Consider the following 15642-nt stretch of genomic DNA (forward strand, 5'->3'; position numbering starts at 1 on the left):
AAGAGGGAAAGTGCTAAAACGTGCAGAACGTGGTGACTCCCGGGGTGGGGGGAGGGGCCAGGCAGGATGAAAGAAAGGGACAGGATGCGACAGCTTGAGAACATGGAAAATAGAGGGTCGTGAAGCAGAGGTAAGGCTGCTGTCAGACACCTGGCACTGGAGGTGCGGTGCCGTCGGGCCGAAGCGGGGTCCACGGGGGTGGGAGGGGGCGGGGGGGTGGAGGAGACTGTGTGCAGCGCCCGGTGGCGCCGGGCCCCTCGGCCCCTCCTCCCCGGCCTACGGTGTGTAGATGCTGTGTTACAACTGCCCCCTCCCCAGTCTCGCTTAGGAGTGTCTGAGAGTTAAGCAGAGCAGAGGGTGGCCCCCCTCGGGTTAGGGTTTCGAGGGGCGCTGCCCGAGGTGGCTCCTGTGGTGTCGGGCGATTCAAAGGTCACAGAGTGAGAAACGGTTTTCGGAGAAACAGGAGGGAGGTGGCGCAGGTAAGGAGCCGCAGCAGCCTATGGGCTGCGCTCCGGGCGCCCCTTCCCGCCTCACCCGTGCACGCCGCTACCCTCGGGACGGGCGCTGCAGGTGTCTGGGCCCTCCATGCCCGGAGCCCGAGTGCCTGCCGCGCCTCCCCCTGGGGTCGCCCTGAAGTTCACCTGAGGTGGTGCGGTGAAAAATTCCTCAAAATGAAGGCCGAAGTCTATACACCTGGGAGCGAAGTGAGGGCTCTGATCTCCTAAAAGAAGAGCTGAGCGAGCAGGGTGATGGGTGAGGAGCGGCCGCTCTGAGAAGTCAGATTCTGAAGAGTGGTCCTGGGGGAAGACAGGCAGGAAGAAGTGAGGGCAGAGGGGCAGCTGTGGCACCCGGGCGGGGCAGGGTCGCGGGCAGCCCGCCCGGGTCGTCCCCAGGTGCGGTGGGCGAGGGTGCCTCCCTTCCGCTGCTGTCCGCCTCTCCTGGGGCCCTGGTGACCTGAGTCTGTGTCGGCGTCGGCGTGTGCTGACTTGGGCTTAGCTGCGTGGACGGGGGTCCCCGTCCTCCACGGCCGACAGGCTCTCCCCTGTACTTCCTTCCTGACACGCCTCTGTTTACTTCCCAGGAAACCACTGATTGCCTGTGTGGAGAAGCAGCTGTTAGGAGAACATTTAACAGCGATTCTGCAGAAAGGTAGGTTTTCCCAGCTCTGTGTCTCTGCACTGATTGCTCGTCCCTGATTTGCTAAGAGAGTTAGCGGAGCATTGTAGGCACGCGAGGACACTTGTTGTTGTGAGAAGACGGGCACTAAAATCATCGGAAAAATGATGGACATTAGCCCTTGAGGGGAAAATTGATGACACGCAATAGTGAAAGGCACATGTAAGAACCACGGTTTAAGCTAAAATCACGTGAAGTCCTATCCAGGCTGAGAGGTTGGTTGCGAGAGGCCCTCTGGCCGGCAGACGGCCTGGGCTGTGCTCACAGGCCCCATCCTGTACAGGGACGTCCCTCCTGGGCACTGACCCGCAGGTGTGGACGCGCGCGGTCCGACGGGCCGGGGGCGGCCGCGGGCTGCATCCCTGCCCTGCGTGCGGCTCTGCGGCAGACGAGCTGCTGGCGCCATGGCCCCAGGACAGAGGTGGACCAGGCCAGCTTGGCACGCGGCCGACGGTGCGGTTTTGGCGCCGTGCTGTTAGAGGTGATGTGCCGTTTTCACTCCACCCTCACTGTAACGAGCACAGTCTAGCCTTGCACACTTTAGTGCGTGGTGTTGCTTTTTATATCATTCAGTGTTGTGTTTGGAGCCACGGGATCTGTTTCAAACTATTGGAAACCTTAAAGTCTAATTTTGGGAAGGCCCAATAGCCCCCAAATGCGTCTGGTTGGAGTCTGCTTTGCCAGATGGTAATATTATCTCTAATGAGACACTAAACGTGGGGCTTCCAAGTGAAACCAGAATGAAGCCAAAAGGAGAGAATTAGTGTTTGTGAGCATCTGCTGTACTTCATGTAAAAGCCTTCTGGTCCTAGAACAGCCCCAGTTTACAGGAAAACCGAGCGAGACACTAGTGCCTCAGATCACGGCCTGAAAGCCAAGGGCCAGGGTGCGAATCTGGTGTCTCCTGCTCACATCACACTGGAGCCCACACACTGGTACGTTTCCACGTGGATGGAGCCTCGATTTACTGTCCACCTGAAACAAGTGTCCTCCGATTTCATACTAGGTGTTTATTAAAAAGGAGTCACTTTTGGGGGGGGTGGGGGCGCCACGTCGTATGGCATGAGGGATCTTAGTTCTCCGACCAGGGATCGAACCCTCGTCCCCTGCAGTGGAAGCACAGGGTCTTAACCACTGGACCACCAGGGCGGTCCAAAAAGGAGTCACTTTTAGAAGAAAAGGGAACTTCAAGTAGACAGTAGAAATTTGGATGAATCATTTCAGTGTGTTTCAAGAGAATGGTAAATTATATATATGTAAGAGTATAGTCTAAATTTTATTAAAGGCATTTTAAAAATTAAAAGCTATAATTTTTGAAGTTTTAAGTCATCATTCAGCATTTCAGTAGATCAGTTGTAGAATAAATTATCTGCATCAGTAGATCAAAGCGTAATTGAGAGAAATACAGACATTTAGAGCCTTGCTCAGGGTCCGTCGGCACAGCCTACGTGTTTGTGTGTCTTTGACGTGTGGACGGTGCCTGATTCACAGCAGAAGCTGAGGCTGCAGTCACGTGACTGGCTCACAGCTTCTCCGCTCTAACCTCACTGCCTCCCCACAGTTACCAGAAAGCAGGTGGTTAGAGCGTCCTTCACGAAGCTCTTCTGGCTGTGGTGGTTTTAGAAAATCTTTGTAAATCTTTGTTAAAACCTGAAATAGTAAAGACCTAAAAAAATGCTGTCAAGCACCTCCAAGTATCTGATAAACAATACATGTTTTCCTTCCACAATTTATTATACAGGCGAATAAAATAAGTCAACTAAAACATTAGATTTGATAGCTTATCTTAGGCAGATATACTTTCTGGCTGATGGACTAAATCAGAAGTGATTTGGGGTCGTAAAGCTCCCAGGTCAGAGAGTTGGTGTGAGCGTTCTTCCGACCTTTGCTGCAGTGGCCAAATAAGGGGCCTCCGTGCGGGGAAGGAGTGGGGACGACACCTCCCAGCGTGGTGCTCGGGGGACCAGACTCGCCTGCTGGGCTGCGTCACGGGGCCTTGCCCGCCTAGGAACCAGCCGACCCCTGGGTTTCCGCGTCCGCGGGGGCCCTGTGTGCCGCGAGCCCCGGCCCAGCTAGCTTTTGCTCGCGCCGCCATCCCGCCCGCCGTGCCGAGCTAACGTTGCCGTGTGATCTCAGGGCTGGACCACCTGCTGGATGAGAACAGAGTGCCTGACCTCACTCAGATGTACCAGCTGTTCAGCCGCGTGCGGGGCGGCCAGCAGGCGCTGCTGCAGCACTGGGGCGAGTATATCAAGGTGCGTGGCATCGGTCGGGCTCTGTGAGGGACGGGCGTGGGGCCACCGTCACACGCCTCCCTCCAGGTCACCCGTGCACAGGAGTTTGAGGGATGAATACCGTCCGGGTGTAAGCACGTTTTAAAAGCTGCCATTTGGCCGTTTGTCGTCAGCGTAAGTATCGGGTTGGCCAAAAAGTTCCTTTGGTTTTCAAGTAGAAATAAAAGACACATTTTTCATTTTCACCAAGAATTTTATGGAACAACTTATTCACTGTTTTGTTCCACTACCTTCTGCCATTTTTCAGGCAACTTCATAATTCCGTCGTCCCAAAACTTTTTACCTTTTTCAGCAGAGAGCTGTTCAGGTGCCTTTCACTGTCTTCCAGGGAATTGCATTTTTTTTCATTAAGAGAATTTTGTAAAGACTGAAATAAATGGAAATCTGAAGGTGCAATGTCTGGTGATACGGTGGATGAATCAGAACTTCCCAGCCAAGCTGTAACAGTTTTTGCCTGGTCATCATAGAAACATGCGGTCTTGCGTTATCCTGATGGAAGATTATGTGTTGTTTCCTGTTGACTAATTCTGGACGCTTCTCATCGAGTGCTGCTTTCAGTTGGTCTCATTGGGAGCAGTACTTGTTGCAATTAATCGTTTGGTTTTCCGGAAGGAGCTCATAATAGAGGACTCCCTTCCAATCCCACCCCACACCCAACATCACCTTTTTTGGATGAAGACTGGCCTTTGGTGTGGTTGGTGGTGGTCCATTTCACTTGCCCCACGATCTCTTTACTGTACAGTATCCACTTTGCATCGCCCGTCACAATTTGTTTTAAAAACGGAACGTTTAAGTAGAGAATTATCTGCGGAAATACCATCAAGTAGGTTTTTTTCGCGTTACTTACGTGGAACCCAAACATCAAAGCGATGAACATAACCAGGCTGGTGGGAATGATGTTCAGTGCTTGCTTTGGAGATTCGGGGTATGTCGGCTGTCTCCCCCGTGGTATAACACTGATTGTCCTCAATGAATGTCTCCATTTGATCGCTGTCAACTTGAACTGGTGTACTCGGCTGGAGCACTGTCCAGCGAGAACTCTCCAGCACAGAACTTCGCAAACCACTTTTGACACGTTCTGTCAGTCACAGCACCTTCTCCATATACTGCACAAATCTTTTTTTGTGCTTCAGTTGTGTTTTTACCTTTCTTGAAATAATAAAGCATAATATGCCGAGAATGTTGTTTTTTCTTCCATCTTCAGTATTAAAATGGCTACACAAAGATTCACGAATTTTGATGTCTTTTTTTAAATGCACGCTGATGTGACAGCTGTCACAACACAGTCTAACAAAATTGTTTTGAATGAAGTTAAAGACAACTAAGCGCTACTAGAGCCATCTTGCAGAAGAAACTGAACGAACCTTTTGGCCAACCCGATACTAGCTGAGTTCTACAATCGAGATTTTCGAAAGTTGTTTTTGTGAATCTACTGTATAAACGTGATCTCGTGCCTTTGCTCAGTGGGAACTCTCACGTATTTTGGTATGTCAGGTGGGTGTGTATGCTACTTTGTTTCCTAGAAATCCAGGATTTATTATGTAAGCATGTGCTTGCGGGTTTCTGTGTGTGTATGCATGCATGTGCGTGTGTGTATGGTTATCAAAAGGCAACAGGAGAGATCCTTGTGGTGCTGACTGCTTGTCCTCTTGGCCATGGGTGTAGATGACACACAGGTGATGCCTGCCCAGGCGACGCACACACAGGGAGCTACAGGCGAACACCGCGACCCGTCGGGGTGGGACGGGTGGGCTGTGTCAAGGCCAGTGTCCTGGCTGGGGCGCTGCTCAGTAGCTTCCCACAGGGCACTGTCGGGGAGACGAGGCTTAGCGTGCGAGGACATTGCCACTGTTTCTGCTGCACGTGAATCTGTGACTGTCACAGGGAAGATTCAGCTGAGGAAAAAGATAAAGGAAATAATCAGGCCTGAAGTCGCACGTTGGTCTGCATGTGGCCAGCTTGGACACACATGCACGCACACACGCCCCCAGGATTTTGTGCGGTTGCATTGAGCTGAAAGGCATGAGCGACTCACGCTGGGTCAGCACTGGAGCTTTATGTTAAGAAAGGCCAGTGGAGATTTAGGGTTTTGCCGACCAGTAGTCCTGAGAGAACAGGAACAGGTGCTGAACACAGGAGTTCACCTTTGCAGTGTCCATTCTCGGCAGGAAAAGTCAGTGTGTGAACACGGTTCCGAGGGTCCACTAATGATAAGCAGTTACGCCGTGACAGCACAGTGTTTCCTCACAAAATGAAGCTGACCCTCATGTGTCGTGGTCTTATGTACATTATTTTAAAATCCTGTCAGTGTGAAAGGGTACAGAGTGAAGAGTGAGTCTCTCCTGCCCCTGCTGGTCATGCCCTGTCCCTCTCCAGAAGGTCTTTATGCCATGTCATTTGTACCTTTTCACCAGCGATCAGCCTCCACGGGCACCTTTGACGTGCAACTGTGTGTGTTTCCTGTGAAGACGTGTCTTACGTTGAACCACGGTTGTGTTCAGCGTCTCTTCAGCTGGTAGTTTTTCATCAGATAGCGAACTGTTGTTGTCACGCACAGACTTTTAGTAATGTTTAAATAGCATCTTTAAATTAAAAGTACAGGCTAAAAACCAGGCTCTAAACCACCCACAGTTAGAAGTGAAGGGGAAAGAAAACTATCGTCAGGCAGTCCAACTAGGCGTATCAGGTTAAGGGGGTTACTTTCTATTTGAGGAATTTATAAGTAAAAGTTTTTTCTTCAGAAAGCAATAGACATTTCCCCAGTAATTGATCAATTCTTCCAGAAGCAGAATTGTAACCCTAAAGCATTAGTTGCATATCCACTTAATTTTTAGAAGGTGGACTAAATTTGTGAAACTTTTGAAACTATTTAGTGTTTAACACCAGGAGTGATTAATTTATATAAAACTATCATGATTGTTTGATAGCAGGAGAAAAATTGTGTTGTATCAGAAACCTGTTGATGACTTGAGGTATGTTTTTGCAGACTTTTGGGACAACAATCGTTATCAATCCTGAAAAAGATAAAGATATGGTGCAGGACCTGCTGGATTTCAAGGACCGAGTAGACCACGTGATAGAAGTGTGCTTCCAGAGGAACGAGAAGTTCATCAACCTGATGAAGGAGTCCTTCGAATCGTTCATCAACAAGAGGCCAAACAAACCTGCAGAGCTGATCGGTAGAAACACATGCTTCTATCCTTTTCTTAACAGGGGATAAAGCAGAACCCCAGTAGATTGTTTCCCAAAGGTTCAGCCTCCGTATGGGGAGGGCAGGGCACATGCCTTAACAGGACACACCTTCCCAAAAAACCACGCACACAGGTGTGTGCTTATAGGTGTATTAGATACATATGTAAGTGAGTGGTACTTGCATAAGGGTGCATGTAGTTGTGATTTTGTAAGGAAATGGAGCTCGACATCATAAGAGAAGAAGGGACATAAAGATTTATCCTAGTTTGTACTGCTCACAGCTCCAGAGTTGTTTTTGTAAGGATGAGCCCTGATTCTCTATGTCGACTACAAGCCAGTGATTTCTGCTCAGAAACTGGACTGAGGTTTGTTACACAGGAACGTCCTGAGGCTATGAGGATAACCATCAGTCTTTAGATAACACTTAACAGGAGACGCTGTTTAGTCACTGTCGTTGTATCCTCCAGTCAGTACTAAAGTACGGTAAAATCGAATGACATCTCAGGAGATAGCATATTTTAAGATGAAACAGTTTTTAAATTATCACTTTATATAATTATTTCATGATAATATCAAAATATTTTAGGATTCGCAGAATTTCATTAGTGAGTAAATTTTTTTTTTTTTTTTTGAGATTGACAGGAGGCAAAGGGCAGGGAAGGTGTGATGCAGACTTGGGCTCTGTTGAGGGTTGTTGAAAATGTGTGGTGGGAACATGGGGTTCACTGTACAAGTGACTACTTCTGTCTGTGTTCAGAATATTTCATAATAAAGAATGATAAGGGGAAAAAAGCAACAAGAGGAGAAGTTTAAAGGCAATTTAATTTAGCCTTTGAACCACTTTATGGATTGCGATTTCTCTAAAGATGGTTTCAGACTCTTGGGAGCTTGGGTTCTGCCTTCCTTAAGCCAGGTCATGGTGGGTTCGTGTATCTCAGAAACAAGAAGCCCAAGCAGAACTGCTCTGTCCCTGCATTGTCAGCCCTGAGAAGAGTGCTTTCTCTTGAGAAAGTCTCACCCGGATGTATCACAGCACATCTTGAAGATGGGGTACTGCCATTTCTGGAGCACTCATGTGTCGTGAGCCCCAGCATGGAATCAAAGTGTTTGTTCTCGGTGCCCTGAAAGTACAGATCTTAGAAAATCAGGTGTTTGCCTTTTTATCTCATAATAATGTCATTTTGGAAAGGTTCCAGAGTGATACTGTTCAGTTTCCATGTGGAGAAAACAAATCTCTTCCTTCATCTATTTAGAATATGTATTATATAAAGAATGCTTATTTTTCAAATAATTGAACCTCTTACAGCAAAGCACGTTGATTCAAAATTGAGAGCAGGTAATAAGGAAGCAACGGACGAGGAGCTGGAGAGGATCCTGGACAAGATCATGATCCTATTCCGGTTCATTCACGGTGAGCGGGGCTCGCGGCATCTCCTCACTGCCAGGCACAGAGGACGCGGTGTCCACAGAGCATCTGTAGTCGGGCCCCGTCTTCTGTTGAGAAAAACAGGAATGTGTCCGCTTCCCTGTTACCACAGGGACTAGGGTGACGGCTGCCACGAACTGAGTGAGGTGTTTGTGGGAATTCAGTGGGTAGAGCTGGCTGGCGTCAGGGTGGACGCCCCTCTGGCTGTCTCAGCTGTTGAGGTGAACGTTTGCATGGTAGCTATCTAATGACCTAACGTTGTCCTCACTTGCTCATAAATAGGTAAAGATGTCTTTGAGGCATTTTATAAGAAAGATTTAGCAAAAAGACTCCTCGTTGGAAAAAGTGCCTCCGTTGATGCTGAAAAGTCTATGCTGTCGAAGCTGAAGCACGGTGAGCGCGTGGGGCGGGGGTGGGGCTTGGTGCCCGATGGGTGTTCTCCCAGGATGCTCACCTGCAGTCCACTTGTGTCCAGAGTGTGGGGCTGCTTTCACCAGCAAGCTGGAAGGCATGTTCAAGGACATGGAGCTCTCTAAGGACATCATGGTTCATTTCAAGCAGGCAAGTTGTGTTCTTGTCAAGTCAAACAGCTTTTTAAAAAGTATCCTATTTTAAATTGTGAGAAATGATTATGTAAATTATGTACATAAGGATGTGAATTGTGTAGAATCCTCGTCCTTAAAAATTACACCATTAACATCTCACGTATTCAAAAAACTTAAATTCAAAATGAAAAAGAAAACTAATCCCTGGGAATTCCCTGGCAGTCCAGTGGTTAAGACTCACTCTTTCACCGCCAAGGGCCCAGGTTCAGTCCCTGGTTGGGGAACTAAGATCCCGCGAGCTGTGCAGTATAGCCAAAAAAAGAAAAAGGGAAAATAATCCCTGAAATTGCACACTAAAAATTTGACTTAAATGATTTTAATGATCCTTATTTGACTAAAGAAGAGAAAACATTTCTAGTGACTTTAGAACAGGGTATGTGGTTTTGGTGAAATATGTTCCAGGGACTAAAATAAATGAAAAGACAAGGTAAACTGTACTTTGAAAATGACACCATTTACTTTTTAATGAATTAATTCTTTTTGGTGATATTCTAAAGTAATCATTCTGTTCTGATTTTCTTTATTTTTAGTATATGCAGAATCAAAGTGACCCAGGCTCTATAGACCTGACAGTGAACATACTTACGATGGGATACTGGCCGACATACACCCCCATGGAAGTACATCTAACTCCAGAGGTAAGTGTTTTAAAGCCCGAATGCCCTTTGTTATTCATATACTGGTGCTCCAGAGCCCCACGGACCTCCCCCTTGTAGCACCCATGCCGGCACAGATGTGCTGTCTTTCAAGGAGTGTTTAAATCACGCACTTGGTCAAAACCCCAGTCGTCTCTGTCTAAACAGTGTTCACAGTAGACGCTTTTTGTCTCCGTGTCCACTGGCCGCCCGTGAAGAAGGTGCTAGCACAGGCGCTTTTTAAAAAAGTTCCTGCATGCGGAGCCATGGGCCTCCTTGTCTGGCTGTCCCTCCCGCCTGTTGTAGACAGTGCCAGGGTCCCGCGAGGGGCAGGGGATGGTGCGTGTGCCGGCCATCACTCTGGTTCTCTGGGGACGTGCGGGTACTGGGGAGAACCCTGGGCTCGGGCATGGAACGTGCAGAGAAGGAAGCAGCATCTGGACCGCTGGTCGGGGCGCCAGCTGGCTGGTGCCAGGCCTCCCGGAAGGGAGCTGGGCATGGAGCCCTGGACCCTGGGAGCCGGGGCAGAGCACTGCCTCTTGGAGCCCTTCTTCCTGTTTTCAAGACAGTATCTTTCCTTGGCTGTTCTTCTGTTTCTGACCCCACTAGTCAGTTGCCTTTGTGGTCTTCTTCTCTTTTTTCCCTTCCCTCCATCCTGAATGCTGATGTTCTCTGGAAGCCCCCTCCGTTACCTTCCCCTTGCGCACATGCCCCACTCAGCCTCCAGCCTATGTGTCCGCTTGCCCCAAGGGACCTCCACAGCCATGAGCTCGGCCCTCCCTCCCTGAATCTCTGCACCCGATGGAAGACTCTGAGGCACGCTGCACCTACCCGGTTCGCTCGTGCTCCCGGGCCCAGGTGTGACCCTCCCAGTGGAACCTCTTCTGCAGAAAACCACCACGCCCCCCCACCATCTGGGAGACACTTGTCTCCCCAGTCACCTTCGCCAGAAGACACCCCTTACCTCCTCCCCCAGGGCGTACCCCACTCATGGTGCTGCAGGTCTGTTCAGTTGTATCAAAATAGTTCAGGCTGAGAGAGCCTCGTCCACCAGAGGGCAGACAGCAGAAGCAAGAAGAACTACAGTTCTGCAGCCTGTGGAAGGAAGACCACATGCACAGAAAGGTAGACAAAATGAAAAGGCAGAGGACTTTGTACCAGATGAAGGAACAAGATAAAACCCCAGAGAAATAACTAAATGAAGTGGAGGTAGGCAGCCTTCCAGAAAAAGAATTCAGAATAATGATAGTGAAGATGATCCAGGACCTCGGAAAAAGAATGGAGGCAAAGATTGAGAAGATGCAAGAAATGTTTAACAAAGACCTAGAAGAATTAAAGAACAAACAAACAGAGATGAACAGTACAATAACTGAAATGAAAAATACACTGGAAGGAATCAATAGCAGAATAACTGAGGCAGAAGAACAGATAAGTGACCTGGAAGACAGAATGGTGGAATTCACTGCCACAGAACAGAATAAAGAAAAAAGAATGAAAAGAAATGAAGACAACCTATGAGACCTCTGGGACAACATTAAATGCAACAACATTTGCATTATAGGGGTCCCAGAAGGAGAAGAGAGAAAGGACCTGAGAAAATATTTGAGGAGATTATAGTCAAAAACTTCCCTAACATGGGAAAGGAAATAGCCACCCAAGTCCAGGAAGCACAGAGAGTCCCATACAGGATAAACCCAAGGAGAAACATGACAAGACACATAGAAATCAAATTGGCAAAAATTAAAGACAAAGAAAAATTATTGAAAGCAGCAAGGGAAAAATGACAAATAACATTCAAGGGAACTCCCATAAGGTTAACAGCTGATTTCTCAGCAGAAACTCTACAAGCCAGAAGGGGGTGGCATGACATATTTAAAGCAATGAAAGGGAAGAACCTACAACCAAGATTACCCAGCAAGGATCTCATTCAGATTCGATGGAGAAATCAAAAGTTTCACAGACAAGCAAAAGCTAAGAGAATTCAGCACCACCAAACCAGCTCTACAACAAATGCTAAAGGAACTTCTGTAAGTGGGAAACACAAGAGAAGAAAAAGACCTACAAAAACAAACCCATAGGAATTAAGAAAATGGTCATAGGAACATATGTATCAGTAATTACCTTAAACGTGAATGGATTAAATGCTCCAACCAAAAGACACAGGCTCACTGAATGCATACGAAAACAAGACCCATATATATGCTGTCTGCAAGAGACCCACTTCAGATCTAGGGACACATACAGACTGAAAGTGAGGGGATGGAGAAAGATATTCTATGAAAATGGAAATCAAAAGAAAGCTGGAGTAGCAATACTCGTATCAGATGAAATAGACTTTAAAATAAAGACTGTTACAAGAGACAGGGAAGGACACTACGTAATGATCAAGTGATCGATCTGAGAAGATATAACAATTATATATGCACCCAACATAGGAGCACCTCAATACTTAAGGCAACTGCTAACAGCTGTAAAAGAGGAAATCAACAGTAACACAAGAATAGTGGGGGACTTTAACACCTCACCTACACCATCCAGACAGAAAATTAATAAGGAAACACAAGCTTTAAATGACGCAATAGACCAGATAGATTTAATTGATATTTATAGGATATTTCATCCAAAAACGGCAGATTACACTTTCTTCTCAAGTTCTCATGGGTCGTTCTCCAGGATAGATCACATCTTGGATCATAAATCAATCTTTGGTAAATGTAGGAAAATCAAAATCATGTCAAGCATCTTTTCCGACCACAACGCTCTGAGATTAGAAATCAGTTACAAGGAAAAAAAACGTAAAAATCACAAACACGTGGACGCTAAACAATACGTTACTAAATAACCAAGAGATCACTGAAGAAATCAAAGAGGAAATCAGAAATTACCTAGAGACAAATGACAATGAAAACACGCTGATCCAAAACCTATGGGATGCAGCAAAAGCAGTTCTAAGAGGGAAGTTTATAGCAATACAAGCCTACCTCAAGAAACAAGAAAAATCTCAAACAACCTAACCTTACACCTAAAGGAACTAGAGAAAGAGGAACTAAAAAACCCTGAAGTTAGCAGAAGGAAAGAAATCATAAAGATCAGAGCAGAAATAAATGAAATAGAAACAAAGAAAACAATAGCAAAGATCAGTAGAACTAAAAGCTGGTTCTCTGAGAAGATAAACAAAATTGCTAAACCTTCAGCCAGGCTCATCAAGAAGAAGAGGGAGTGGGACTTCCCTGGTGGCGCAGTGGTTAAGAATCCGCCTGCCAATGCAGGGGTCACAGGTGCGAGTCCTGGTCCAGGAAGATCCCACATGCCGTGGAGCAACTAAGCCCATGCGCCACAACTACTGAGCCTGCACTCTAGAACCCGCGTGCCACAACTGTTGAAGCCCGCGTGCCTAGAGCCTGTGCTCCGCAATGAGAGAAGCCACCGTGATGAGAAGCACGCGCACTGCAGCAAAGGGTAGCCCCCGCTCGCCGCAACTAGAGAGAGCCCGTGTGCAGCAACGAAGACCCAGTGCAGCCAAAAATAAATAAATAAAATAAAAACAAAAAGGAAAAAGAGGGAGAGGAGGCAAATCAATAAAATTAGAAATTAAAAAGGAGAAGTTACAATGGACACCGCAGAAATATAAAGCATCATAAGAGACTACTACAGGCAGCTCTGTGCCAATAAAATGGACAACCTGGAAGAAATGGACAAATTCTTAGAAAGGTATAACCTTCCAAGACTGAACCAGGAAGAAATGGAAAATATGAACAGATCAGTCACAAGTAATGAAATTGAAACTGTGATTAAAAATCTCCCAACAAACAAAAGTCCAGGACCAGGTGGCTTCACAGGTGAATTCTGTCAAACATTTAGAGAAGAGCTAACACCCATCCTTCTCAAACTCTTCCAAAAAATTGCAGAGGGAGGAACACTCCCAAACTCATTCTATGAGGCCACCATCACCCTGATACCAACACCAGGCAAACGTACTACAAAAAGAGAAAATTGCAGACCAGTATCACTGATGAATTATACATGCAGAAATCCTCAACAAAATACTAGCAAACAGAATCCAACAACACATTAAAAGGATCGTACACCATGATCAAGTGGGGTTTATCCCAGGGATGCAAGGATTCTTCAATATATGCAAATCAATCAAGTGATACACCGTATTAACAAATTGAAGAATAAATACCATATGATCATCTCAATACATGCAGAAAAAGCTTTTGACACAATTCAACACCCATTTATGATAAACACTCTCCAGAAAGTGAACATAGAGGGAACCTACCTCAACATAATAAAGGCCATATACGACAAACCCACAGCAAACATCATTCTCAATGGTGAAAAACTGAAAGCATTTCCTCTAAGATCAGGAACAAGACAAGGATGTCCACTCTTGCCACTATTCAACATAGTTTTGGAAGTCCTAGCCACGGCAATCAGAGAAGAAAAAGAAAAGGCATACAAGTTGGAAAAGAAGAAGTAAAACTGTCACTATTTGCAGATTACATGATACTATACATAGAGAATCCTAAAGATGCCACCAGAAAACTCCTAGAGCTAATCAATGAATTTGGTAAGTTTGCAGGATACAAAATTAATGCACAGAAATCTCTTGCATTCCTATACACTAACAACGAAAAATCAGAAAGAGAAATTAAGGAAACAGTCCCATTCACCAATGCAACAAAAAGAATAAAATACCTAGGAATAAACCTACCTAAGGAGATAAAAGACCTGCACTCAGAAAACTGACACTGATGAAAGAAATCAAAGATGACACAAACAGATGGAGAGATATGCCATGTTCTTGGATTGAAAGAATCAATATTGTGAAAATGACTGTACTACCCAAGGCAATCTACAGATTCAGTGCAATCCCTAACAAATTACCAGTGGCATTTTTTTACAGAACTAGAACAAAAAATCTTAAAATTTGTTTGGAGACCCAAAAGACCCCAAATAGCCAAAGCAATGTTGAGGGGAAAAAAACGGAGCTGGAGGAATCAGACTCCCTGACTTCAGACTCTACTACAAAGTTACAGTAATCAAGACAATATGGTGCTGGCACAATAACAGAAATATAGATCAATGGAACAGGTTAGAAAGCCCAGAGATAAACCCACGCACCTATGGTCAACTAATCTATGACAAAAGGAGGCAAGGGTATACAGTGGAGAAAAGACAGTCTCTTCAATAAGCGGTGCTGGGAAAACTGGACAGCTACATGTGAAAGAATGAAATTAGAACACTCCCTAGCACCATACACAAAAGTAAACTCAAAATGGGTTAGAGACCTAAATGTAAGACCGGACACTATAAAAACACTTAGAGGAAAACATAGGAAGAACACTCTTTGACATAAATCACAACAAGATCTTTTTTGATCCACCTCCTAGAGTAATGGAAATAAAAACAAGAATAAACAAATTGGACCTAATGATACTTAAAAGCTTTTGCAAAGCAAAGGAAACTACAAACAAGACGAAAGGACAACCCTCAGGATGGGAGAAAATATTTGCAAGCAAATCAATGGACAAAGGATTAATCTCCAAAATATATAAACAGCTCATGCAGCTCAATATTTAAAAAACGAACAACCCAATCCAAAAATGGGCAGAAGACCTAAATAGACATTTCTCCCAAGATGACATACAGACGGCCAAGAGGCACATGAAAAGCTGCTCAACATCACTAATTATTAGAGAAATGCAAATCAAAACTACAATGAGGTACCACCTCACACCAGTTAGAATGGGCATCATCAGAAAATCTACAAACAACAAATGCTGGAGAGGGTGTGGAGAAAAGGGAACCCTCTTGCACTGTTGGTGGGAATGTAAATCGATAGTAACTATGGAGAACAGTATGGAGGTTCCTTAAAAAACTAAAAAGAGAACTACCATATGACCCAGCAATCCCACTACTGGGCATATACCCAGAAAAAACCATAATTCAAAAAGGCACGTGCACCCCAATGTTCATTGCAGCACTATTTACAATAGCCATGGCATGGAAGCAACCTAAATGCCCATCGACAGATGAATGGATAAAGAAGATGCGGTACATGTATACAATGGAATATTACTTAGACATAAAAAGGAACAAAATTGGGTCATTTGTAGAGGCGTGGATGGCTCTAGAGACTGTCATGCAGAGTGAAGTAAGTCAGAAAGAGAAAAACAAATATCGTATGTTAACGCATATATGTGGAACCTAGAAGAATGGTGCAGATGAACCAGTTTGCAGGGCAGAAGTAGACACAGATGTAGAGACCAAACGTATGGACACCAAAGGGGGAAAGCGGCAGGGGG

General features: G+C 45.8%; 1 protein-coding gene across 3 annotated transcripts in view; it reads left to right on the top strand.

Moving 5' to 3' along the window:
- The window catches only part of CUL4A (cullin 4A), a 44243-nt gene that overhangs the window by 18164 nt on the left and 10437 nt on the right, over positions 1 to 15642 (top strand). For 2 of the 3 annotated variants that reach the window (XM_065895802.1, XM_065895804.1), the window contains 7 exons: positions 1082 to 1149; positions 3313 to 3431; positions 6457 to 6649; positions 7969 to 8073; positions 8371 to 8481; positions 8564 to 8649; positions 9224 to 9331. In XM_065895802.1, the coding sequence (XP_065751874.1) occupies positions 1082 to 1149; positions 3313 to 3431; positions 6457 to 6649; positions 7969 to 8073; positions 8371 to 8481; positions 8564 to 8649; positions 9224 to 9331 (790 nt within the window). Of the gene's footprint in view, positions 1 to 1081; positions 1150 to 3312; positions 3432 to 6456; positions 6650 to 7968; positions 8074 to 8370; positions 8482 to 8563; positions 8665 to 9223; positions 9332 to 15642 lie in introns of all 3 variants that reach the window. The other variant, XM_065895803.1, reaches the window with a different exon arrangement.

The sequence above is a fragment of the Phocoena phocoena genome, chromosome 18, assembly GCF_963924675.1.
Source record: "Phocoena phocoena chromosome 18, mPhoPho1.1, whole genome shotgun sequence".
In the NCBI taxonomy this organism is placed as follows: Eukaryota; Metazoa; Chordata; class Mammalia; order Artiodactyla; family Phocoenidae; genus Phocoena; species Phocoena phocoena.